This window comes from Rosa rugosa, chromosome 2, assembly GCF_958449725.1.
Source record: "Rosa rugosa chromosome 2, drRosRugo1.1, whole genome shotgun sequence".
Taxonomy (NCBI): Eukaryota; Viridiplantae; Streptophyta; class Magnoliopsida; order Rosales; family Rosaceae; genus Rosa; species Rosa rugosa.
In genome coordinates, this window is record NC_084821.1 from 6,891,066 (window position 1) to 6,916,193 (window position 25,128).

Below are 25,128 nucleotides of genomic sequence, written 5' to 3' on the forward strand. Positions count from 1 at the left end.
GGCTGCGTTGGGGGGTGGGGGGAGGGGGGGGGGCTTTTCTGCTCCCCCGCTTATAAGCAGAAGACCCAAAAGTGTTTGGTAACCGAACTTCTTATCAGCTTTTTCAAGAAGCTGCTGCAGCTTCCGTCGAAAAGCAGAAGCAGCCTCAATCGAGCTTTTAGAAGCAGAAGCCCGAAGATCACTGTGGCGCTGGTTACGGTAGATTAATGAAATTTCTATAATACCGGAAACTAACCTCCTTTGATTGAAGCAATTACTCGTTGCCATGAAACCCTTGTCGATATCAATCTCTCTCCCTCATCACAGATGCCGCATCAATCTCGATATCGATCTCTCTCCCTCTGATGCCGTCTCACGTAGCCTCTCATCACGATTTCGGGTTGGAAATTGAAGTCTCAATCAAGCAAGGCTGCTTGGCAATTTGATTCAGGTTCTTTTTTAATTTATTTCAGTTTCAAATTTCTGTGATTTTGATGAATATTCGAGATCAGTTTTGTTCTGGTTTTTGAATATGAGTGGTAGAAATTGCGATTTGTAGCATGCATATATATATATATATATAGTGTTGTGATCAAAACATCTATTTACTCAATTTCGGGGATTTGCTCAATTCAATTTGCCTATTATTTGAGTACTGCCAGCGTCCTTGTAGCATTGGATATGTGTAGTGGGTTGAGTTTGATTTTGTTTTGGTGAATTTTCTGGACTCTTTTAACTTGTGTTGATTGGTGTTGATCCCCTTTTGACTAGGTGGAAGTTGAACATGTGTCAGCAATGCAACTTTGAGAGTGAATTCTGTTTTTTTTCTGGGCAAGTAAAGGGTAATGTTTGATCTTTATTACTTACTCATTGCTCTGCTATCGCTTTGATACATGTGTGTCTTTGTATGTTTTAACTGCAGCAGCTCACTTCAGCTTGGTAAAATTTGATAGTCACCCGGTTTGGTTTTGAAATACAATGATCATTGTTTTGGGATAATATGTATGTTTATTAGTATATATAGGTGGGAAGTTGCTTAGTAAAATATCGATCTGGAATTTCAAAAGAGTTGTACGTAAGGAGGAAGTTATGTGGGGTTTGGCTGTAGACATAGGCATTTGAGTTTTGAAGGATCACATGGTTATGTCTAAATGATATCAGATTCTAAAGGACCAAGAAGTATTGAGTCACTATATTTATTGGTGGACATTATGCTTAGAGATGTTCACAGAAAAGTCACTTGTTGATTGAGCCACTGATCTATGCTAGATTGATTTCAGCAGCAAAGGTGAACATTTGAGAGTTTGGTTTTGCTGGTTTTGATCAGATTTGTAGAAAGGCAAAAGGGGAGAAAGTATCTGAAGTGGAGGGCTTTGTTTTGGTTTGTTTACTGCATATGCTTTTGTTTATCGTTTTCATGGTTAATTTTACTTTGGGGAAATCTTTGGAGTCTGATAAAACTATTGAGATTGCACTAATTAGTTATGTTGAGTTGGTATGAACGTATTTGGCTTTTTCTGGTGCTTTACCCTTGCAATTCAAGCTGTTCATACTGAAGTGATTAAAACGTTCTATATGCTAATACTCAATTTGTATGCATTCAAATGAAGAATAAGTTCATGTTTCACAATGGATTGAGAATAGATGAAAACAGAAATTTTATTGAGAAGCAAAATGTATTCTTTTGCTATGAATATTTCATTACTAACTGCTAGAGGCTGCATACTTGTTTGTTGAATTTTAATCATGTGGCTTTTGTGTTGATTCTATCGTGCTACTTTGATATGGATTCCTGTATTAGGTTCTAGTCCTGTTTTTGAAAAGATAGGGAGAACAAATTGAAACAATTGAACAACAAATAGAACTAGATAAGGATCAGATGCCTTTTCTCCAAATTTCATTCGTAGTTTGTTCATACCTTGGGTATTTGCTTGTACTTGTATTTAGCTATCTTGATGTTTTTGTAGAATTTACCGTTACTTGCAAGTGAAACTTAAGAGTAGTATGGTGTTTCAAGTCTCATGAGTGGGTAAGCTAATTAAGGCTGCAGACCTTTTCTTTTTTCAGCTATATGTTAGCAAGGTTGCTGTCATGGGCACATTGCTGCATTGAACAACTTAGAAGAAGCTAATATAGGTTGCGAGGTGTACAATTTAAGAACTGGTAAAGGAACTAGGCTAATATAGGAACTAATAGTTCATATGCTTTACAAATTTAGTTTAGTGGTTACCATCAGTGGAACTAGGCTAGGCAAATCCATATTTATGGATCTCCAGACTCTTCTTGTTTGATTAGCTATGACCCTAAAGTACCAGTTTGCAGTCATCCTAACTCGTAACTGACTTGATAGGCTTAATCAGGCAACCCAAGTATGGTCACTTAATGGAACTCCATAAAGCTGTTAAGTTATGCGAGCAAGCTCGGCTAAATGCTGATCCGACTGTTACATCCTTAGGGAGATATCAACAGGTTTGTCAGCCTCTTTAATGGGTTGGGGAGGGAGATATCAACATGTGTTCAGTCATTGGTTTCTTAGATCAGTTGAACATCACTAGAGACTCCAGTGATTATCTATGGTACACCACCAGGTGAGATTAAGTAACTGAACTTCTTTTTCCATTCAATGTATCTGCGAAAAATGTATATCCAGTTATATAAGCTAATTTTCCAGAACTTGATGTTTTAAGGGGGTGTATTGTATTTGGATTTGTGCAAACTTTTTTTAAATGACAGACTTTTTGAAAAGTTCACAGACTCTTTAAAAAGTTGATAGACTGCTATTGATTTCTTAAAACCATTGATTTTAGCAACAGACTTTTTATTGATTCTTGAAAATCTATATAGTTTATTATGAATGACTTCTATAGATTTTCTAGTAAATAAAAATAAAAAAAATAAAAAACACAACCAATGCAGTCCAAATGGAAAGCAAGATAATAACTCATTGCCTCTTCAATGATCAAGTATCTTCTAGTAGAACTTGACTCAAATGAATGATTATTACTCTGTCTAGCTAGTTTGTTCTCATTTCTAATCTCCCAGTCAACTTAAAGATACAATATAGATCACTTGATGTTTATGGTTAATTATTCTCATCAATTTTGTTTTCACCTATTAACATATGTCATAAAAATATTGATCAATGTCTTGATCTATAATCAAGCAATCGAAATTCAATTGTTCAAGCTTTACTTGAACCATGATATAAATTCAAATCGATGAGAATAATTAATAAGAAAAAACCCAGTATTTCATAGCAACACTATTCAAGGTTTTAGGGGTAGACCACAATATTTGGGTTTTAGGGTTTCATAAATTATTTTTTATTGCTATTAGGGTTCCAAGTATCACAATTGAACAAAAAAAAAATCTTATTCAACAACTACAATGAACATGTTGGGTATCAAAAAAATATTGATATCATGAAAGATTAGAGAAAAGATAAGAAGAAACAAGAAAGAGAGATGATAGATAACCAACCTCTTTGCACGCAGAGAGAAAACTTTGATAGATTTAAAAAAAAAAAAAAAAAACTTTGATAGACTTTTTCAAATCTTTGGTTTGGTGGTTAGAAAATTATTGGAATTTGGTATGTATAGTTAACACTACAAAGTCCATAATTATTCTTGATTTTCTAATTCCATAAATATGAATGAAATTTTGAATACCTCTAAACTTTTATTCATTTTTAGAAATCATAATTGGATACTCCTAGATTTCGGTGGAATTCATAAAGTCTTTAAAAATCCTAATCGAATACCCCAAGACTTTCATGGACTGCTGAAATATATTGAATACACCCAGACTTTTAAATTCCATAGATTTCATAAAATGTTTCACTAATTCCATATACAATACACTCCCCTTAGTGTCGACATAAGTCCATCTGCATCATTTCCGCGTGGAGGTAAGCATCCAATTCTCACCGTGCAGTCTGCTGGGAACGCTATGCATGTCTTTATCAATGACCAGCTCTCAGGTATGTAAATTGTTTATATACTTGTGTTTTGAGATATTATACCAGCTACTTTTGATTTGGTAGGTAAATGGTCACCTGGGTCTACTTAAAAAACTATGCCCCTATATCTAAATTAAATGTCGGTGATGTTCTGTAATGATAGGATCAACTTATGATGTTCTGCAAGACCAGAGATTTACTTTTACAGGAGATGTAAACACGCATGCTGGTGTGAATAACATTTCACTTCTAAGTGTAGCTGTTGGATTACCGGTTAGTTCTTTGATTTGCATTTTTCACTAACTTTCAATATTTCATATACCAATACAAAGTTCGTGTTGATAACTTGATATTATACTGCAGGTCCCTATAATTGACTTGGTTAATTTGGTAAAGTTTGTACTCGAGTAAATTACATGGCTTAAAAATAAGTAATCAATGTAATAAAGAACTTCTTGTGGTGTCTTTATATAAATAACTAAATCAGGATCTGGATATGGGATTTGGAAGACCATATGAATATATAGGTTCACTTTTCTGATGTAAAGTAAAGTGGAGGATACACTAGGGAGCATGTAGACCAGATGTGCTTTTGTGATTTGAATAATTAGAATTTTCGATATTCATACAAAGATGTGGCTACTTGACTTGGATTAAAAGTTTTTGATTTGGTGTTTACGTTATTATACCTTCGCAATGAATCCCAAACTCCCAAGTAGTCACATTCTTGGCCATATTTCATGACTTTAGTCCAATGGTAACTGAACTACTTCCTGTTGATTTTGTCACAGAACAATGGTCCTCACTTTGAGACATGGAACTTCGGAGTACTAGGATCTACAAGGATTGGATCAAGGAAGCAAACATCTTTGAGTCCTGAGCAGAAGGTGCAAATAATAGAAGAAGAATCAGAAAGTCAAGAATCTCCAAACTGAAGAGAGTGGGTCTTTCTTGGGCCTTGATGATGTCAACATGTCTAAGGTTTATTCATCCTTGCATTCAGTTCTTGTGAGCACTTTCTCTCTGTACCATACATATACCCTTTGTTGTTTTTCTTTCCTTCCCTTTTGGTAAAAATATTCACGCATGTGTTTTTTGGACCTGCAGTATAGATTCATCCCCTGTTATTCATTCTTTACTGCATATTTGATGATTCTTGTGATTGTTGAATTTGTTGCAGATCATTAATAGTAGGAGACAGGGTCGGGATGTTTAGGTGCTGGTTTTGCAAGGAAGATGCTGCAAGTTGTGACCACAGCAGCCACTGTTGGTGCCCTTCAAGTTTGAAAATAACAATACTCAAAGTTTGATGAGTGCGTAATAACGTGGACATTTGAATATGTTATGATATTTTTGTGGTTACTTGATGCGAACCAGAAATCAATTGTTATTAATGTTACTAATATATTTGTACAAGTTATTTTTAAAATTGTCCAATATTCATATGGTCACCATGATTTATAAAAATTGAAAGTTAACAAAAATTAATAAGAACATAATAAAGATTAAAAATAATAACAAAAACATTTGAATAACATTGTATTACCAAACAAACAAGGTAAAGTAATCTCTCATGTCCAATTTGGTCATTTCCACAAACAAAAAGCACAAGCCAGTTTGAGTTTACCAAACACTTTGTCACTGCTTTTGCCACTAACAGCTCTTATAAAAAGCCAGTTTACCAAACACTCAGCTGCTTTGCTTTTCAGCCACTTATTCTCATAAATAAGCAGAAACCATCTTTTCTGAAAAGCTCAGCCATACCAAACATAGCCAATAGACATTATCAACCCACTAAGAGCAAGTCCACCCGTAGTCAAGAAATGTCAAGGTCGAGAAGTCAAGAATTCGACCGGTCAAGTTACTATTCACTGCCACTGGACATGGGTTTGCACCCGTTGTTTTTCTTGCCCGGTGAACACTTTTCAGTCTTTCACTGTTCACGCAAAAATACTGTTCATCAGTGGTATTTAAATGCAAAGCCTCCAATGGTTCTCTTCCACGTGGTCTGCAGCTGCCGGCCCAAAGGATGTCGCTACGCGACAAGCGCGTTGCTGCAGTCGTTCAGCAGTTGCGGCGCCACGCGTCAAGCTGCTGTCCCTCACTTCCCAAGCAGGCGCGTCTCCTTCTCCCCTGTGTTGCTGACGTCCCCCACGTTGTGTTTGCAGCCTTCCTTCTCCATGAGCTCGTCTCTTTCTTGCCTGGGCATGAAAATAGTCATTCCCATGACTATTTTCTTGGCTGTAGTCAGGAAGGAGTGATTCTTGCCCAGTCAAGCTTCCACCGGTGGAAGAGAAGATTTTGCAAAGAAAGTCACCTAGTCAGCTTTTTCATGACTATAACCAGACAAGGGCAAACCAGTGCACTTGCTCTAATGTTAACAAATTGGTTCATGCATTTAATTGTAGATCACTCTACGTATTGGCAAATTAGTGAAAACTAGTATTAAATTGATCTAAAATTGTATGAAAATGGTTTACAACTACTTGAAAACTAGTAGCATAGTTCTCCTGCTTTGACACTGATTATTAATAATAATCATTGAGATGAATAGTTGCTCGTAAAATAACTTGAATGATAAGCATGCATGTAATAACACAAATATCGAACGATACATCACGTCAACTCTTAATTATACTTGTTAATTATTGACTAACTATAAATATAAACAAATACAATTTGAAATTAACAGCTAATAAGAGACCATGTGCTACAAAATTTGCGTCACAAAAACATGTATTAGAGTTTCTCTATTAGTATTGGATTGATTTGTTGACCAAGTGGCGTCTCAATCTAGCTACCTGGCAATTTTTATTGCTTATGAAAAAAGCCAGACATGAATGACATAAATTTGATTTACGATCTGAGCTGTCTGTATGTGGCTTCCACGTCATAACAACGTATTTCCAGGTAGGAGTCGTAGGGGCTCACCCACTTGTTCCTCAGATTTTTTTGCTGAATTCAATGCCTTTTATTAAAGTTGCCGCCTTTGCATGCGCCGCCGGGATGTCACGTAATTAATCGGGAATAGTAATCACATTTATCTATGAAGATATTTTCACAGATGATTCACTGCTACTCCCATGGATCAAACATAGGAACAAGCTCGATCAAGACCGATGATAAAATCCAAAAGGCCACACTACTTAGATCTTTGTTTTTTTTTTTTTTTTGAGGGAAAAGAAAGATATATTCATGTGATCGAAAAAATCATACGACGGTACCGTACAAGATCAAGTTAGGAGATCCGAAGATCACCCATTACAATTGTTGCTCAAGTAGTGCACCGACTGCACATTAAAAATGACTACTAGCCTTAACTACTACGTCTTGCTTAATGAGAAGCTACAACACCGAAAAAACCAGTACATATGCCTAAGACCTTTTTGGTGTACATCAATTAATACTGACCCTTGGATACATTGTAGCAACCTAAATTAAGAAACAAGGTATACAGGGTCAAGGCCCACTGCACCCACCCGGTAAAAGATGGAGCATTATTAGACAAAATGAAAACACAAAATGCAACAAAAGAAATCTAAAAACTACACCTACACCACCCTACCCTTAAGCATCTAAGTTGACCGGCTTGAAGCGTAAAGACCTCTTGGTGTACCTCTCATAAGACACCGCACACACTACTTAGATCTTGGAATGGAAGGTACTTGAAAAAATGCTGAAAATTTCATCAATTTTAGTAAAATTATAAGTTTATAATACATGATTGCGTTTTTCAATTGACAAATTGATCACATATAATCAATCGTTAAAATGACATGCTGAGTAATAATTGTATGAATACATTAAGATAAGGTGTTGGACACACGAGCACTGATTAACAATTTTTTTTTTTTTCACTCCTATCCCATGGTGACTTGAACCCATGACCTGGATCTTAGGTAGTGGATGCTCTAACCACTGATTAACAAATCTATTACTGAAATCCGAAAAGTATTGACGACAATCCCTCAATTCCCAATTTTGATATAATTATTAGGAATTCAGCAAAAAACATTTTGATCCAAGTGTGCATTTGGATGGCATATATCTATCTTCTTGATTGTTAGATGGATCACATAGTCAATTAGCCTCACTATCGATAAACAATCTCAAAATTAGATGTTGAGGAATCCTGTAACATGAATAAGTTAACACAATAAAACGTAAATCACACTAAAAAATACGAACACGCACTATTTAACAAATCTTCTACCGAAACCCTGTAATGATTGATGGCAAACCCTAGCTTCACTCGCGGTTTCGACAAATTTCACATTCCCAAAAGGCCAAAACGACTAATATAGAGGGAAATAATTGACACCACTTGGTACACGAACACTAAACTCCAATTATACGATTCATAATCACATGTACATGTACATATGCAAAAACAAAACGCTCTGACTCATCAAACCTCTCTAATTGGTAGGTAGTAATTTTCACATGTCTCCCATGAATAAGGGTCCAAAAGCCGACCTTACTTTCCAGGTCTGTCTGACAAAATAGGAAAAGTGACCTTCTGTGAATCAATCATTCAAAAACGTGACATGGGTTACATGCAACGAATATCAAAAGCTTAGAAAATGTCCCCTCCCGCCAAACCAAGATATTTTTTTTACGTTAAAGTTTAAACACAATAACCGAGGAAGGGCTTTTCCCTAATTCCACGGAGTCCCTAGTTTGCAATTTCGAAATTCCACAACTCCTTGACACACAAGAGTTGGTTTCATTTGCAAGTCTATAAATACTGCTCCCGGTTTTCTCCAATTAATTTCATCCTGACTTTGTAAAACCCAGCAGTTTATTGTTGTTGGGTTCCTGATATTGTTGTATTAAAGATGACGGTTGGGGCAGGAATAACCGTTGAAGATGGAAGTTTGATGGTGTTGGGGAACAAGGTGTTGGGTGAAGTGCGTGACAACGTTGTTGTAACCCCGGCCTCCGGCGGTGCATTGGCCAATGGGGCCTTCATCGGAGTTGAGTCTGATCAGAAGGGTAGCCGGAGAGTGTTTCCGATCGGTAAACTCGAGTAAGTTAGTTTTGTTACATATATTTTCATTAGTTTCTTCTCTAGTTTTATTGCCATTTGGTTTGCAATAGATATGAGCGAGTTTAATTTGTGAGTATGTTTTGTGTATAGGGGGTTGCGGTTTATGTGTGTATTTCGGTTTAAGATGTGGTGGATGACACAGAGGATGGGGAGTAGTGGTCAAGATGTGCCGTTTGAGACGCAGTTTTTGATTGTGGAGACCAAGGAAGGTGGTCATTTTGGTGAAGGAAGCAATACTGAAGGGGAGGAATCTGCTGTGTATACAGTTTTCTTGCCGATTCTCGAGGGGGATTTCAGGGCTGTTCTTCAGGGGAATGAACTGAATGAGATTGAAATCTGCCTAGAAAGTGGTAAGTAAAGTTTGAAGTAAATTATAGAGAAGCATTAGTTCATCATTTGGAAAACATTTTGTGGGTTCTGAAATGGTGAAAATTCTGGGTTTTGCAGGAGATCCTGATGTTGATGGATTTGAGGGTAGACATTTGGTTTTTGTTGGGGCTGGATCAGACCCATTTGAAGTCATCACAGATACTGTGAAGTAAGTTTTAAGCTAATTGGAGGCTAGTATGCTTTGATTCTAGTTCATGGTCTAAATTGCAGTTGAATTTTTATGATTTAGTCCTTTTAATCTTCAAGTTGTAAGTTTTTGAAGGATAGGATAGTAGCAGTTTCAACTGTAACCATTTTCAGATTCAATGGTGTATAAGAAATCTGGAATTTGATCACAGAAATAGAACTCAAATTGGCAGTAATTTTTTTTTTTCCTAACAATATTTATGTGCTAAAGGGACTAATCACTGACTTGGTTGTATTTTTTATACATAGGACTGTGGAGAAGCATTTACAGACATTTCATCATCGTGAGCGAAAGAAGGTAATTTTTATTCCCAAAATTTTAAATTATGGAATATGGATTTAACTTGTCTGTTTTGTTAGACAAAGTAAAGTAATTTACCTTTTCATCATTTCTAAATTACTTGTGCTTTGTGCTTCAGATGCCAGACATGTTGAACTGGTTTGGCTGGTGTACATGGGATGCTTTCTACACTGATGTCACTTCAGAGGGTCTAAAGCAAGGGTTAGAGAGGTAAGGATTTTCTCACTATAGACAGTATTTTAAATACTTGATTAATTTCAGCACTGCATAGATGGTAAAAGGCGATTTTTTTTTTTTTTTTGCAGCTTCGAAAATGGTGGAGTGCCTCCGAAGTTTGTTATTATTGATGATGGATGGCAATCAGTTAGTATGGATTCCACTGGTGTTGGCTTCCTAGCTGATAACACAGCAAAGTGAGCACTTGATGTTTCAATGTTTTTTCAAGCCATTACCTTAAAGTTGATTTGCTTACAATTTTATTAACATTCTCTTGTATGTGTTTCAGCTTTGCAAACAGATTGACAAATATTAAAGAGAACCACAAATTTCAAAAAGATGGTAAAGAGGGTCACAGAGTAGAGGATCCATCTTTGGGCCTTCGCCACATTGTATCTGAAATTAAAGAAAAACGTGCTTTGAAGTGAGTTTTTGTCACTTAGTCTGCTGATTTTGGCTGTGAATCACATATATTTTTTATCAGGAATTAATTCAATCTGTTTGGTTCTGAAATTTCTAGGTATGCTTATGTGTGGCATGCTATAACTGGTTACTGGGGTGGTGTTAGACCTGGTGTTTCCGAAATGGAACACTACGACTCCAAGTTGGCCTACCCTGTTTCATCTCCAGGGGTTGAGTCCAATGAGCCCTGTGATGCCTTCAACAGCATTGCCAAAAATGGCCTTGGCCTTGTGAATCCTGAGAAAGTTTTCCACTTCTATGATGAGCTCCACTCTTATCTTGCATCAGCAGGAATTGATGGGGTTAAAGTTGATGTTCAAAACATTCTCGAAACTTTAGGGGCAGGTCATGGTGGAAGGGTGAAACTTGCAAGAAAATACCATCAGGCATTAGAAGCGTCTATTGCTAGAAACTTTCCTGACAATGGTATCATTTCTTGTATGAGCCACAACACAGATGGTTTATACAGGTAAAAATCTATTTCACATTTGTCTGGTCCAATGCTACATTTTCTTTCTTAAGTTTTAATAGTAATGATTTGGTATGACCTTGAATTTGTCAGTGCGAAGAGGACAGCTGTTATAAGGGCATCAGATGATTTTTGGCCTAGAGATCCTGCATCACACACAATTCATATTGCATCAGTTGCTTATAACACTGTTTTTCTTGGAGAATTCATGCAGCCAGATTGGGATATGTTTCATGTAAGAAAGCAAACTCTGTTATTAGCTCTTTAGAATTTAATTTTAGTTCTTATAGTTTCTGGTTTCTTATATTGGAATCGTTTCCAAATTCAGAGCTTACACCCGATGGCTGAATATCATGGAGCAGCTCGTGCGGTGGGAGGATGTGCAATTTATGTTAGGTATGTTTCAGTTATGAATATGTCAGTTTCTGTATGAAATAGATCAAGAAGATAAAGTGTGTTCTTACCTACATGTGATGCAGTGACAAGCCTGGGCAGCATGACTTCAATCTTTTAAGGAAGCTTGTACTTACTGATGGCTCCATCTTGAGGGCTAAACTACCAGGAAGACCAACAAGGGATTGCTTATTTTCTGATCCTGCTCGAGATGGGAAAAGGTACTTGAAAGAATTTCACTATTGATTCTTGTTATCATTGTTTTTCACTTTTTCTATATACTTTTTTCTAATCCAAGTCTTGATATTGCAGTCTTCTGAAGATATGGAATCTGAATGATTTTACTGGAGTTGTGGGAATCTTTAACTGCCAGGGAGCCGGGTGGTGTAAGGTTGGAAAGACGAACCTCATCCATGACGTAGAGCCGGGCACAGTTACAGGGGTTATTAGGGCTAAAGATGTTGATTATCTGCCCAAGGTTGCACATGAGACATGGACTGGGGATGCTGTCATATATTCCCATCTTGGTGGTAAGTTTAGCATTTTGATGTGGTACTTGTTCTTGCTGCATATTTTACTGGTAGACTGTAGTATTTGGAGTAACTTAACAAAATTGATTGTGATGTAAATTGCAGGAGAGGTGATATATCTTCACAAGGATGCATCTCGGCCAATTACTCTGAAATCCCGAGAGTACGAAGTTTTTACAGTGGTTCCTGCTAAGAAATTGTCTGATGGTGTAACATTTGCTCCCATCGGCCTAATCAAGATGTTCAATTCTGGGGGAGCCATAAAAGAATATGAATCTAAGAGCAGTACAACAGTTGACTTGAAAGTTCATGGGTCTGGTCTATTCGGAGCATATTCATCAGCTCGACCAAAGAGGATAACAGTTGATTCGGAGGATATGGAGTTTGGATATGAAGTTGAATCGGGTTTACTCACCATTGATTTGAGAGTTGCAGAGAAAGAATTGTACCTTTGGAACATCACCATTGAACTTTGAGGATTATCATGCATGTGTTGTAGTTACCAGGGTATTGTGTTAGAAACTTCTGTAGGTTTAGAGGGAAATAATATCTGTAGCCTGTAGTTGTATTCATAAGTTGGGACAGAAATGCAGACTGCTATTCTTCTCTGCATGATCCCCTTCTTGTTGTATTCATTAAAATTGGAAGTGAAATGCAATGTGCTTTTATTCTCTGCATGTTTGTTACCAAATTAAGGGAATGATCGGTTTGCACCAAGCACATGTAAAATAACAAATAAGATGTATATTAACACCTTTAGTCACAATTAATGTAAGTTTCTGTAGTTGGGACAAAGAACTTGTGTTCAGGTTGCTTCTCCCACATGTAACTTGCAGATTCAATCCATTCTCGGCGGACCAACAGCTTCTTATTCTTCACTGCCAGAAGAGAATTCTTGGTTCGAGTATTTGTTGCAACCACATGGGTGATTGATGGTGCATCCACTCGAGTTGAACAAGTTGCTCCCAACTCCTCTGCCATTTTCCAAATATTATTGATTCTAGTTAAATCATGACAGTCGAAAACGATCTCACAGCCTTTCAAGTTTCAACACTCGTTTCCGAAGAGTCTTTAACACCTGCCTTACATCATTTCCAAAGTGATTCTTGTTGGGCAGCTTATGAACAAAGAACATAGCGTGGACTTGCTTAAGAAGCTGAAGAATATGTTCAAGATAATCATTTTCATCCGTCTTCAACTCGGCAAGAGACTTGCGGTTATTGAGGCACATTGTTTGAGAACTGTATTTGAAGAAATAATATCGTCTTATTACTATCAAATTGTCCTGATTTTCCTTTGTCCATGCCTCTCGTGTATCGTCAAGGATCAAGACATTAGAATCTTCACAACCACGCACAAGATCTAGACACTTCTTTTGTCCTCGGGAGCTGTGGTCGTTGCACGATATTACTCTAGAGCTAGAAGTGAAGAAGTACTCTTGTTCGGGGTCAAGCAACTCAGCCATTCGCAATGCATAAGCTCGATTGCCTGTTGTGTATATGTGCATCTCAAACACGTGACTGGCTTCCTTGAGAAATGTCCTGACAAAGGGCCTCAACTTGGTTATCATGGTTGAATCCATGAAAACATCACCTTCCAGAGAATGATCATCTGTTTTGGTCTTTAAGTATTCTTCTTGGGGAGTCACATGATCGAGTTCGGTGGAGTGCAGTAGTGTGTGATCTAGATCAAGTACCAAGTGTAGTTTCCTGTTTTGAGACGAACAAGACTTGGAATTCAAGTTCAGTGCTCTATGAAGATTCGAAGCAATGCGATCGTCCGCTTGCTTCATTGTGAATTCGAGATGAAATAGTTAATAAAGAAAGAGAATTGCAGCCTATTTGATATATAAGGAGAACTATTCCTAATCTTCCTGGACTTGTACTCCGTGACATATTAGGATAGGGAATTAATTAGAATTTGTTATGGCCACAGGTGCCTTCTTTACCAAGTAAGACATGCCCTTTTGGTAGAGGATTGAGGCAATGTTCAGGGGCAGAGTATAGTGGAGTGCTAGGTGAGCCACACTCACTTGTCAGCTTGCCACGTGAGGAGAAAAGCTCATAAAAATTTAATTTCTCCATTGTGATCATTATGTACTACAAATTTCTTTTTTCGATTAATATAAAAGATCAATGATGAGTCATCAAGTCAATAATTTAAAGTTTATCTGTAAAAATTATTACAAGATTAATGAGACTAGAACTCATAGGGAATAAAATAGATTTATGGATGGAATCAAATATGCAGTATTTACAGACAAAAGTATTCGGTTATTGGGGAAAAATCAATCAGTCACCGTATTAGCTTCTCGATAAATATGGTGAAAAAATATCTTGAAAACTTGTATATAGTAGTATAATGTCTGATAAATAAGCAAGTTGACCCATGATTTTCATAAAAAAGACCATGATTTCTTTAAGTTCACAACTTGCATCAGTTACAATGTTTCATGCATAAAGCTAAAGGGGTAACTTGGAAAGGAACAAACAATAATACGGTTATGAACTCGTGGAAGCTAGACAAACACGGTTGCAGTTGGACTTGGGCCTCCACTAAAACGTCGTCGTCTCCCGACTCCAACTCCAATAAGGTAAAGCCGCTGCTAAACCCCCAAACAACCATTGGAGCCATCACCACAAAGCTCAGATCTTCAGGTACTCTCTCTCTCTCTCTCTCTCTCTCTCTCTATTTACTGAATCACCACCTTTCTAATTTCGAATGATTCAAATTTATCTGTGTCTTCATTTCTGATATCTACAACTTGGTGATTTTAGTTAAAGTCTTGGTCTTTGTTCTTCTCCCATTGCAATCTGTATAATCTGTGTTTAGCTTTCAAATGGGTAAATTTCTGTTTGAATTTTCAGGGGTTTTAATGGTGTGCTCACTTAATGAAAACCCAGAACAGAATCAATGTATGAACTTAAAGAAAGTGCCTCACATTTTCTTTTGTTTTCAATAGCAATGTAGGATCTATTTAGTGTTTGATTTTTGTGAGTTTACTTCTGCAAGTATGAAAATTTACGTAGAAAATACTGTTTTTTAGTTGGGGAACGTACCAGTTCAGTGATGTTTATGAAATGGAATAAGAGATTCTAATCCCAAGTTTGGATCTGTAGTTTCAGAGGAAGAGAGATGTTTCGGAGCCGAGTTGTAGCGTTGTTTGTGAAGGGCAATCACAAGGCTCTGTGCAGTCTGCGAGGAACAACCCCGTCTAGGGTGTTGAAGGAGGAGCCCTATAGATTATTCTCTACGGGGATCACAAGCAAATGCTTGGAGAAATTCCGCTCTTTGCCTAAGGTTCTCTTTTGCTTTATCTGATCTGCTTTGCATTTGTTCGATTCATTGTAGGAAAATGCCTGAATTAGCAGTTACAGTGCTTGTTGCTTAGCTTCACCCTAAAACATGCTAGAATGCTTTGTATTCTTACCAGAAACAAACTATCAAATTTTCAGTAATTATCCTAATGTGCTCCTTGTTTGACTGGGATGTTTTGTAAATGTGATGAATAATAGGAAGCCTTTTTGCCATTTTCAGGGTCACTATGTGCCATCTATAAGGAATATGTCTACTGTGGCTTCTGTAGGTGTCGAAAGTAAGGAGGGATTGAAGCTTCTTGTAAATGGAGGACCACACGCTCAGAAAATGGTTGGCATTTGGCTTTTTTGCTCTGCTTCTTGGGTATTCAGTATGGTGATACTTGGCGGTATTACACGATTAACGCGATCAGGTCTTTCAATGACTGATTGGAAATTTACTGGGGGCCTCCCTCCTCTATCAGATGGGGACTGGTTGCTTGAGTTTGAGAAGTACAAGCAGTCCCCTGAATATAAACGGTTAGTACAGCATGCGTCCGTAACAGTAATTGAGTTTGCAATTTAAGCCTGTTGTAGCTTGTTAGTTAAATATTGATGTCCCTGCGTTTCTTATTGACTAACTAAATAGTTGATGTGCTGGTGTATTATGTAATGGGAGTTGAAGTTTTACAGATCTTTATGTTACTTGTTTTTCATCTCCTGCAGTGTAAACAAAGGGATGAGTATTGAAAATTTCAAATTTATATACTGGATGGAATATGCACATCGTATGTGGGGAAGGGCATTGGGTATCATGTTCGCATTGCCATTCTCATATTTTCTTCATAAAGGGTATATCACCTTGCCACTTGGATTAAGACTCTCAGCACTCTTTGGCCTTGGTGCTGGGCAGGGTCTAATTGGCTGGTGGATGGTTAAAAGTGGTCTAGAGGTTAGTTATGGTTTTTCTGTGCTGCATTGAATTGATTTTTGTTGAAGATTGGGGATGTTTCTAATGCTTTCTTTCCCACAGGAACCAGCATCTGAGTATGCTCAGCCAAGAGTAAGCCCTTACCGTCTTGCAGCTCATCTTACTTCAGCCTTTGCTATATACTGTGGACTTCTATGGACTGGTCTTTCTGTAATGATGCCTGAACCACCTTCTAAATCGCTAGCGTGGGTTAATGGGGCAGCAAAAGTAAAGAGACTCGCTCTTCCTGTCAGCTTGCTTGTTGGAGTTACTGCTGTCTCAGGAGCATTTGTTGCCGGGAATGATGCTGTATGTAATCATTGTTTTGCTTCTAGTCTTTCATAATGAAGTAATGGATCAAATGTGGTTTTTGGTGAGGTGGATTATAACTATGCTTCAATGTGGAATTGTCAGGGGCATGCTTATAACACATTTCCAAAGATGGGAGACACATGGATCCCTGAGGATGTTTTTGACATGAAACCACTAATCCGGAACTTCTTTGAGAATACGTCTACTGTGCAGGTACTTTCTCTGACCAAATATCGCATCGTTTCTTAGAAACTAAGCATTGCTAGATCTGTGATAGCAAGAAATGTCCAGATGTAATGTTTTTGAAGTTTCTCTTCCCCAAACTCGTTCACCTTTGAGAAGATAGCTTTGCTTCAATCAAGGAAAGTTATCATTTCTAAAGCCATTGAACATGCAATTCCATCAACTGCGATTCCTCCATCTTATAATGTAAATTTCTTATAAAGAGATCCATTTCTTCAAGTGACTATGGTTTTTGAAACTACAAAAATTGCTAAACCTTGTAATGTCTTGGCTCTCCTAGATGAAACTTATAGATACCCACATTTCATCATTCATAACTCTTCCTTTTTAACATTTCCTTGTTCACTACTTCAAAATTTAACACATGAAGCATGGTAATGGTTTTCTACTCTTCCTTGCTTGTAGCTCGACCACCGAATCCTTGCAACCACAACTTTAGTTTCAATTGGCGCCCTGTGGTGGTCAACAAGGAAGTTTGACACACACCCAGTAGTTCGATCTTTGATCAGGACTACTCTTAGCATGGCTGCCCTTCAGGTATACATGGTTCTGGTTCCAAATCTCCATTCCTTCTCTATTTTTCTTCTCAATATCCAAAACAATGGTTCCATTTTTTCTTATGGCATATATGTGAGACCCCTCTGTTATATTATTGGATTGGTTGTTACCATCTCAGGTCACACTTGGGGTATCCACACTTCTGTCCTATGTGCCTGTTGAGCTTGGGACCGCACATCAAGCTGGAGCTTTGACTCTTTTGACCTTAATGATCCTTCTGAATCACACGGTGCGCAAGCCATCACCTTTCCTTCTCAAATCTCTGCCTCAAGCTTCCAAGAAAATCTAGATGTCTCTGACTTTGCAGTACATTTCTGTAAGAAAAGGATATTATCTATTTTACTCTTGGATTGTGATTTGTTGGGATATACATGAACCGCTTTCATAGCCATGCAGCAAGTAACTACGTGTCAAACCTTCCATAACCACATGTCCACATGAGCTCGAGAAGCGGCCACATAAGCCCCCATTTTCCAACTATAAAACCTCAGTTTCCCAATCCAGAAGCCACATTGCCAAAAGAGATTGCTGTGAAGTAACAGAGATAGTAATAGATGGAGGGTCGTCATCAACAACAGGGTCTTGGTCAGGCTCGGGGTCAGGGTAGGCATCAACAGCAGGCATCTGGCACCATGGTGATTGTGGCATCCGTCATAGCCTTAGCCATTGGAGGGTCGCTTCTTGGCTTGATGGGGCTCAGCTTCTTGGCATCATTGACACTACTACTTGTCAGCTCGCCGCTCTTGTTGATCTTCAGTCCTCTCCTGTTTTTCGCCAGTTTGGTGTTTGTGGGATCACTTGTCGGGTTTGCTGCGGCTGCAACCATGGCTCTCACCGGCGTGTCGGCTCTCGGATGGATTTTTCAGGAGGTTGGAGGCCAAAGGCTTCGGGGTTTTGGCGGTGGCGACATGGCGAGTAGAGTTAAGGAACAAAGCAAGGATTGGGGTAGATATTTGCAGCAGGGCGGGATGGGGATATGAAGGAGATGACATATAGTCAGTGCTTGAACTTGTAAAATTTTGGTTATGCTAAAATCATCTGCAAACAAAAGAGAGCACATATCTCTATGATTCTCTGTTCTCTCTCTTGATGTAAAAGGTGGGATTGATGGTATGATCCACGGAAATCAGGTATATCCTTTAATAAAAGACATAACCACCTTAGTCTCAAAATTATCCCCTCAAAATAATGTGCAAGAACTTGGATTATATGGGTATTCATTTATGTTACTTATTCATGAAGTGACTGGATCAAACAATTCCACACAAACTCATGAGTAAAATGGGTATGGAGGTATAAATAAAATAATCAGTTAAATCGGTGTGTTAGTCCCTCCAAGTTTCACTTGCTTCCCACATAAAAGTGTCACATTTAGTCATTTACTTATTTTATCCACATTCTAGTTAATCTAGTTATTTTACCCTCCATCTGTAGAAGTCGTGGAGCTGAGTTAAAGTAGAATTTTGTCAACCACCTAGACTCGATTCACATAATATCCATTGCATTGGCCATGTTACTAATCTCACAGTATAGTACATATTATCCAGGGAGTAGCTTTGAATGCTATCTATGAGTAGCTTTGAATCTCCTTCTACTTGAATTTTGTTTAAAGCCATGAATGTACACAGCTAAAAGACCAGCCCTTAAAGCTTGGGCGTCTACAATCGGAAGTCAAAACATCAGCTGCACCAATATTTTCAGTTGAAGCTAGTATAGGTGATCCATTTTCTGAAAACAAAGCCTGAAGAAGAGTCTCTGCGGTTTGTTTCTTGCATACCACATATTGTAATATAAGCAAAATTTTCTCTAGAAGTCTATGCTAGAGAAATTCAATGTAAAAAGTAAAGTTGCGAATACTACTGCTATAGCTGTATCAGGGAAATTCAATAAAGACATTGCAAAAAAAAAAGCATTTGATAAAAAGAAGTGCTAGTTCGAAACAAACCATCCTCACCAGTTAAGAGTTTACAATAGCACAACAAATCAAGAAAACAAGAAAACTAGCAGCACAACTACATCAGCACTTGAGTTCAGAAGTTGCATCCCAAGAAAATACACCATCACTTCAAGCAAAAGATTGTTGTTGCTGCATTAGAAACCTGCAACAAAAGATAAACAGAAAGAGTGTTGGTCATAAAAACTTTCCATTACAGAAACAGCAGAAAATAAAACCGTATTATATAAATTCATTGTATAAACTATGTCGGAAAAGACACAATCATTGCCTAATCTATTACACATTTCTGTTACAACAGCAAAAAAACCGCATTATATAAATTCACAAACTTCACAACTTACAAACTACATGCACTTAGACGCTCATCCTGAACAATGACAGTTAGCAAATGTAAACATATAGAAAACCAAGTTCTTGTTGCAGTTTTAAATCTAATGGTCATATGTCCCCACAAAATTATTGGCATATCCATATGAATATGAAGAAGAAACTAAAAATCTATAAAAAAATAAATAAATAAATACTTACCTCTTCTTTTCCTCAGCAAGAAACTGCATCATTCCTGTCAAGTAAGACAATGCTCTCTTCGTAAGGATCCATGGTGTAATATTGATATCTAGAAATCCCAAGAGTCTTGAGTTGCCCGCTTGCAAGATCTAGTGAATATAATTCAATTCTAGCTTTTTCTCCTCGATACCGGCCATGATATATTTCCAGCACTACTTCGCCACTCTTCCTAAAACATAATGGTTTGGGTAAACTCTCTACTGGACCTTGTGGACGGAGAGTAACCAATTTGGTCCACGACTCCTGCACAGAATACTCTTTCATCACCCATATATCAAGAAACGAATTGTGTTTTATACCAGTAGGATCTGTCATGAACAAAGCAAGGGATTTTCCATCTCCTGAAACAGACAATTGCAATGTCAAGACTCTTTGTAAATCCGAGTCCAAACTCTTTGGCGTCATTATCTCTCGGAATAACTCACTGCTCACATCAAATGCCAGTATAAAATCGCGATATGAGCTACTTGTCAAATCGCATGCATCCCAATGGAGAGCCCCATTAACAAAAGCCTGGGGTGAGCCTATATTTATTTTACATTGGGGATCAACAAACCTAGGGTCACTCCATGAGCCTGCAGCTAATGAATAAACCTCCACAAATGTTTGATTCACAGCATCCTCACTATCATCCATATCCCCCCTTTGATCCTCGACAAGCCTCACAACCTTATAGTCATTTGTAATAGCATCAAATGCGAACCCATGACAAGCATTATACCCACCAACAGTCTGATATCTAAGGCCAGGCTTGGGAAGGGTTACCAACTTTCTTATAGACGGATTCCATATTATGAAGTTGTAACCAAAATGCGATAAATCATCTGCAAGGAATAGCAGCCCATTACAAACGCCGACCACACGGAAACACTCATTACACATTCCCCCATCAGCAATTGGAGATTGAAATCCTATCTCGCAGTACTCATCAAAAACATGGTTATCATAATGCAAAGAGTAAACCTCTTCTATCAGCCCGTGGATGGACTGGTGGTGGCCAAAGCTTCTGCTATACCTTCTACAAGAAACCCCGTGGAGTAGTAGGAGGTGAGTGCCATAAAGGTTATTGAAGTTGGTTGTGCGGCTGAGATGGGCTCGAATAAAGCTCGAGTTCTTAATCATAGACCCCCATGACTTGCAGACTGAGGTGCATATGACCAAAGATTTAACGGGTAGTCTAAGTAAGATATTGGTTATGACTTCCTGAGGAAAATAATCTGACATTGCTTCAATTTTTCAGTCAATTGCTGCAATTTGCAGAGAAACAAAGTGAAGACAGAATCTCATTTCAAAATGAAGTTAAAGAATTTTGGAAATCAGGTAACTTTATTGGTCTTATGGTCTAGGCTACATACAATGGATCAAAAACTAACCATGTGACCACATATAACATAGAAATGATCTCAGACCAGCACAAACACTAACAATCTGACTTTAAAGTTAAAGGCTTTCATACACCATTATGTTTCTGCAGGGCTAAAGTTTCCATCCTTTTCTTTTGTTTGCAAAACAAATTAGAGAAAGAGGCAATTGTGTTTCTACATGGCTAAAGTTTCCACCTTTACACAACATTGTGTTTCGACATGTCTAAAGTTTCCACCTTTACACAACATTGTGTTTCGACATGTCTAAAGTTTCCATCTTTTTCTTTGTTTGCTAAACAGAATAGAGAAACAGGCATGAAATTGGAGCAAGAGAGACTTTGTATACCTGGAAAAGTTTCAGGGGACGACGTCGTCTTAGAACAAGAGTAAAGCTTGTGTTCCAGCGTAAACCCTAAGGGAGAAGAAGAAGAGAGAGGGCAGTTTATTTATACTGTTTCAAACTCAAAACCTAAAATCTTAGCTCGGGGTTTAAGCAGCATCAACTCCAGAATGATCCTTCTTCAACGGCTCTAATGAAGTTTTCACTTCTTCATGGTAATTAGTAAGTCCGGTTTCGTTTTATATTGGGCCTGGGGGGGGGGGGGGGGGAGGGGGTTAAAGCCCAAGAGAAAAAATTTCAAACACCCGAATTTAGGCCGACTCCTAACTTCAGCACCCGACTATGAAAAACTATCACTTTGGTACCCCAAGTTTGAAGCCCGACCCAACATTCATACACGCCGTCCATGACGATGTTAACTAACAATCCACTTACTAAATTTGGATGGGTATTTGGGTCATTTCGTTACCCAAACCTTATTTTGCAGATCCCTTCTTCTTCTTCCCTTATCTTTTGCAGATCCCCTTTTCTCTTTTCATTCCCTTTCTCTCTCTTCTATTCTTCTTTTCCTACTGTAATTTACTCTCAGACCCAAGGCCAAGGCTAACGACGGCGTCGTTTCCATCGGGATCCTTCAATTTGTTTGATTATTTTTGGTTGATTTTATCCTTTTTAACTGGGCTTATTCTTCACCCCTCGAATTTGGGGATTTGCATTTTGGATTGCTTCATGCTTTTCTGAGTGTTGATGAAGAATTGGAAGTGTGTGGTGTGGTCTTCTTAAGTATTGTTTGGCTCCAGTTTTGTTGCAGCTGGTCAACAGTCTCTTTTCTGCGTGGGCGTGCCAGCACCGTTCAGGTGCGGTCGTCAGGGGTGTCCCTTGACCTGACTTCTTTTGAGCGATTGTGGACGTGGAGAGCACCAACCTCGTCCCGGGATTCTTTGTGCCTCGTGGTGAGGACTTTTGCTAAGCTTCTTCAAAATCACACAATCGATACTCGACGTCGTAGATCGAGCAGAGCGAAAATCACTGGGAAGTGGGGAGAACTTGCTAAAGCGTGACTTTAGCTTGGCTGGTTTGCGAGGGCGTTACCCTTGCTTGGCTGGTTCCGTAACCGTTGTGGTCGCGGTACTATAGTCCTCTCCCGAGGAGACTAGGACCGAAGCACGTTGACAGAGGGTTTGGTGGCACTGACAGTCGGCTCCTGAGGATTATGGGACTGGAGTGTGGTCACCGGTAAGAGAAGGAGAGGGGTTGCTCTGGAGAGGCTTGGATAATCGTAGAGATTAATTGATGAGTTTTGTGTCTTGTTACTTCGTCGTAGCCTCTATATATAGGCTACCAAGCCATAGTGGTTAGTCTTAAACAAATCATGATGGGTTTTCCATTTAAGCACTAATGGAATCATGATAGGTTTTCTAATTAAGCACTCATGGAATCATGATAGGTTTTCCTTGTTGGTCACCATGAAATGTAGTTGAATGCTTTCCCATAGGGGTGGGCGTTTTCAACCGAGAGTCCGAGAAACCGGCTCGATCCGGACCGAAACCGACCATTCGGGTCGGTTTTCAAGGCTGAGATCCTCGGGTCGGGCTAAACCGAACCGATTAAAGTGTCATTCGGTTCGGTCTCGGTTTCAGTGTTTGCAGAACCGATCCGGACCGATATTGGTACATGTTTGCATTTCTGCAATTCTACTTGTTCAGTTTCAATAGTTTTATCACTTTATGTTTAGTTTCTGCATTTGTAGTTTGCAGTTTTGCTTAGCTTCTGCATTTATACTTTACAGTTTTGCTTTCAATTCTGCATTTTCTGCATTTCTGCATTTTTATGTTTACAGTTTTGTTTAGTTTCTGCATTTCTGCATTTGTACTTTACAGCTTTGCTTTCAATTCTGCATTTCTGCTTTACTTGGATTGGATGGCTTTACTGCTTTAGTTTGCAGTTTGCAGTTTTTGAATCTGCAATTCTGTAGTTTGCATAGTTCTGGAAAAACAGTTTTCTTGGCCAGAAAAACCGAAACACCTGACCGATTGTGTTCGGGTCGGTCTCTCATCGGTTTCAACCTGCTCAAAACACCGATCCGGACCGATCTGACAGTGTCGGTTTCAGACTCGGTTTTCAGCTTTTTCAGACCGAACCGATCCGAACCCAGCCCTACTTTCCCACGTGCATGCCATATTCCTTAATTGAATGGAGTATGAATATTCGCATGGGCGTGCCTTTTCTTGCAGCTTGCATAATCTTCCATAATTCTGCAGGTAGGCTTTATTTAGCCTCTAAATAATATATTTCGAACTTGTCGACAATATATAGCTTGAGCCACTGACATTGGCTCAATTTCTCCAAGACACGTCTTGTCAGGCCAAATGCTCATTTTGGGTTCAAACAAGTATATTACCATTTACATAGGATATTCCAATCAAATTGTAAAAACATAAACCGGGGCAAAACCATTGGTCATGATCTAGTTAAAGTCAGGTAAGAGATGAGGATTAAAAGTGATGTAAACGTGTGATTGATCATGTCCAAGACTGTTTTGTTTTATTATTTTCTTTTGGGTTTTTGTCCATTTACACCATTTTTAGAGATTTTTTTCCCACTTACCCCACTAAGTTTTTTTAATTCCCTCTTACCCAAAACACTCTAATGAGGTCTTCCCTAATACCCCATTAAGATTTTTTTTTTGTTTTTATTATTTTTTTAATACCATTTTACCCTCACATTTGTTACTTAGAGAGAGAGAGAGAGAGAGAGAGAGAGAGAATGGAAGAGAGAGAAACCATAGGGGACTTCGCCGGAGTCCGATCACCGGCAGCCGGATTCCGGTCACCGGCCGCCGGATTCCGGCCAACTTCGCCGGAATCCGGCCAATTTTCGCCGGAATCCGGTCACCGGCCGCCGGATTCCGATCACCGGCTACCACCCACCGGAAAGTTTTTTTGCCCCCAATAGACGTCTATTACCCCCTAATAGACGTCTATTGCCTCCCAATAGACGACTATCAGCCATGTATTGCCCCCCAATAGACGTCTATTGCCCCCCAATAAAGGGGCAATACACGTCTATCAACCATGTATTGCCTCCCAATAGACGTCTATTAACCATGTATTGCCCTCCCAATAGACGACTATCAGCCATGTATTGCCCCCCAATAGACGTCTATCAGCCATGTATTGCCCCCCAATAGACGTCTACTATCCCCCAATAAGACTTTTAGTTGCTAGAATGAGAACTAATCTCTTTAAATTTAGACAAATAAAACTTTGATTATAGGAAAAAAACAAGGAGATTACATCAATTCAAAACGTCTATTGCCCCAATAGAACCTTTTTTTTTTTTCATTTTTCTTTCATTTTGGTCTTCTGCCCCATTTTATCTATATAAAAAAAAAATAGTTTGGGCACCCAAAGAAAAGCTCTGGGCACCAAATCCTTGTTATCCTCCACCAATTTCCCGTCTACCAGCAACCCGGCCGCCACCTCGAAGAGGGATGAGAGAGAAAGTGCAGATCGGAGAGGGATGACCGGTCTCCACTTCCTGCTGCCGGGACGAGTCGAAGGCGAGGTCCAAGCAACCGGTGACGG

The 25,128-nt window shown here is 38.6% G+C and overlaps 6 protein-coding genes across 12 annotated transcripts; 4 read left to right on the forward strand and 2 right to left on the reverse strand.

Annotated features, from left to right (window-relative positions):
- The first annotated feature begins 31 nt into the window (after window positions 1-31).
- Window positions 32-5,345, forward strand: LOC133732015 (beta-galactosidase 5-like). 7 transcript variants are annotated; one of them, XM_062159473.1, is made up of 7 exons: window positions 32-430; window positions 751-821; window positions 2,330-2,567; window positions 3,849-3,958; window positions 4,101-4,210; window positions 4,729-4,945; window positions 5,118-5,345. In XM_062159473.1, exons 3-6 carry the CDS (start codon window positions 2,491-2,493, stop codon window positions 4,870-4,872), a joined length of 441 nt encoding a protein of 146 aa, XP_062015457.1. In that variant the 5' UTR covers window positions 32-430; window positions 751-821; window positions 2,330-2,490; the 3' UTR covers window positions 4,873-4,945; window positions 5,118-5,345. The 7 variants fall into 7 exon arrangements, with proteins under 7 accessions (XP_062015457.1, XP_062015452.1, XP_062015454.1 ...); XM_062159468.1 differs by lacking the exon at window positions 751-821 and having other exon boundaries at window positions 902-2,567; XM_062159470.1 differs by lacking the exon at window positions 751-821 and having other exon boundaries at window positions 905-2,567.
- Window positions 5,346-8,630: 3,285 nt separating this feature from the next.
- Window positions 8,631-12,611, forward strand: LOC133728348 (probable galactinol--sucrose galactosyltransferase 1). The gene is made up of 13 exons (XM_062155764.1): window positions 8,631-8,966; window positions 9,078-9,337; window positions 9,435-9,525; window positions 9,813-9,861; window positions 9,983-10,074; window positions 10,170-10,277; window positions 10,370-10,504; window positions 10,601-11,011; window positions 11,105-11,246; window positions 11,340-11,407; window positions 11,491-11,625; window positions 11,717-11,934; window positions 12,040-12,611. The coding sequence occupies exons 1-13, from the start codon at window positions 8,776-8,778 to the stop codon at window positions 12,408-12,410; spliced, it is 2,271 nt and encodes a 756-aa protein (XP_062011748.1). The 5' UTR covers window positions 8,631-8,775; the 3' UTR covers window positions 12,411-12,611.
- A 353-nt stretch (window positions 12,612-12,964) lies between these two features.
- LOC133730247 (RNA polymerase II C-terminal domain phosphatase-like 4) lies at window positions 12,965-13,726 on the reverse strand. Its single transcript, XM_062157874.1, has one exon. The coding sequence runs from the start codon at window positions 13,724-13,726 to the stop codon at window positions 12,965-12,967; it is 762 nt and encodes a 253-aa protein (XP_062013858.1).
- Window positions 13,727-14,440: 714 nt separating this feature from the next.
- LOC133728349 (cytochrome c oxidase assembly protein COX15-like) lies at window positions 14,441-17,842 on the forward strand. Its single transcript, XM_062155765.1, has 9 exons — window positions 14,441-14,591; window positions 15,054-15,234; window positions 15,472-15,770; window positions 15,957-16,182; window positions 16,264-16,509; window positions 16,615-16,725; window positions 17,161-17,292; window positions 17,432-17,629; window positions 17,702-17,842. The coding sequence occupies exons 2-8, from the start codon at window positions 15,070-15,072 to the stop codon at window positions 17,600-17,602; spliced, it is 1,350 nt and encodes a 449-aa protein (XP_062011749.1). The 5' UTR covers window positions 14,441-14,591; window positions 15,054-15,069; the 3' UTR covers window positions 17,603-17,629; window positions 17,702-17,842.
- Window positions 17,843-17,865: 23 nt separating this feature from the next.
- Window positions 17,866-19,167, forward strand: LOC133728350 (oleosin). Its single transcript, XM_062155766.1, has one exon. The coding sequence runs from the start codon at window positions 17,868-17,870 to the stop codon at window positions 18,291-18,293; it is 426 nt and encodes a 141-aa protein (XP_062011750.1). The 5' UTR covers window positions 17,866-17,867; the 3' UTR covers window positions 18,294-19,167.
- An 80-nt stretch (window positions 19,168-19,247) lies between these two features.
- On the reverse strand, window positions 19,248-21,711 carry LOC133734327 (F-box protein CPR1-like). Its single transcript, XM_062161957.1, has 3 exons — window positions 21,548-21,711; window positions 19,799-21,084; window positions 19,248-19,412 (listed from the first exon to the last, which is right to left on the reverse strand). Exon 2 carries the CDS (start codon window positions 21,059-21,061, stop codon window positions 19,811-19,813), a length of 1,251 nt encoding a protein of 416 aa, XP_062017941.1. The 5' UTR covers window positions 21,062-21,084; window positions 21,548-21,711; the 3' UTR covers window positions 19,248-19,412; window positions 19,799-19,810.
- Window positions 21,712-25,128: the final 3,417 nt, after the last annotated feature.

Excerpts from the sequence above, each read along its gene's own strand:
- LOC133728350 (XM_062155766.1), top strand. The coding sequence starts at position 17,868 with ATGGAGGGTCGTCATCAACAACAGGGTCTTGGTCAGGCTCGGGGTCAG.
- LOC133732015 (XM_062159473.1), top strand. The coding sequence starts at position 2,491 with ATGTGTTCAGTCATTGGTTTCTTAGATCAGTTGAACATCACTAGAGAC. Across the intron at positions 2,568-3,848 it reads TATCTATGGTACACCACCAG|TGTCGACATAAGTCCATCTG; the intron begins GTGAGATTAAGT and ends CACTCCCCTTAG. Across the intron at positions 3,959-4,100 it reads TATCAATGACCAGCTCTCAG|GATCAACTTATGATGTTCTG; the intron begins GTATGTAAATTG and ends CTGTAATGATAG.
- LOC133728349 (XM_062155765.1), top strand. The coding sequence starts at position 15,070 with ATGTTTCGGAGCCGAGTTGTAGCGTTGTTTGTGAAGGGCAATCACAAG. Across the intron at positions 15,235-15,471 it reads AATTCCGCTCTTTGCCTAAG|GGTCACTATGTGCCATCTAT; the intron begins GTTCTCTTTTGC and ends TGCCATTTTCAG. Across the intron at positions 16,510-16,614 it reads TTGTTGCCGGGAATGATGCT|GGGCATGCTTATAACACATT; the intron begins GTATGTAATCAT and ends TGGAATTGTCAG.
- LOC133728348 (XM_062155764.1), top strand. The coding sequence starts at position 8,776 with ATGACGGTTGGGGCAGGAATAACCGTTGAAGATGGAAGTTTGATGGTG. Across the intron at positions 9,338-9,434 it reads TGAAATCTGCCTAGAAAGTG|GAGATCCTGATGTTGATGGA; the intron begins GTAAGTAAAGTT and ends TGGGTTTTGCAG. Across the intron at positions 9,862-9,982 it reads ATCATCGTGAGCGAAAGAAG|ATGCCAGACATGTTGAACTG; the intron begins GTAATTTTTATT and ends TTTGTGCTTCAG.
- LOC133734327 (XM_062161957.1), bottom strand. The coding sequence starts at position 21,061 with ATGTCAGATTATTTTCCTCAGGAAGTCATAACCAATATCTTACTTAGA.
- LOC133730247 (XM_062157874.1), bottom strand. The coding sequence starts at position 13,726 with ATGAAGCAAGCGGACGATCGCATTGCTTCGAATCTTCATAGAGCACTG.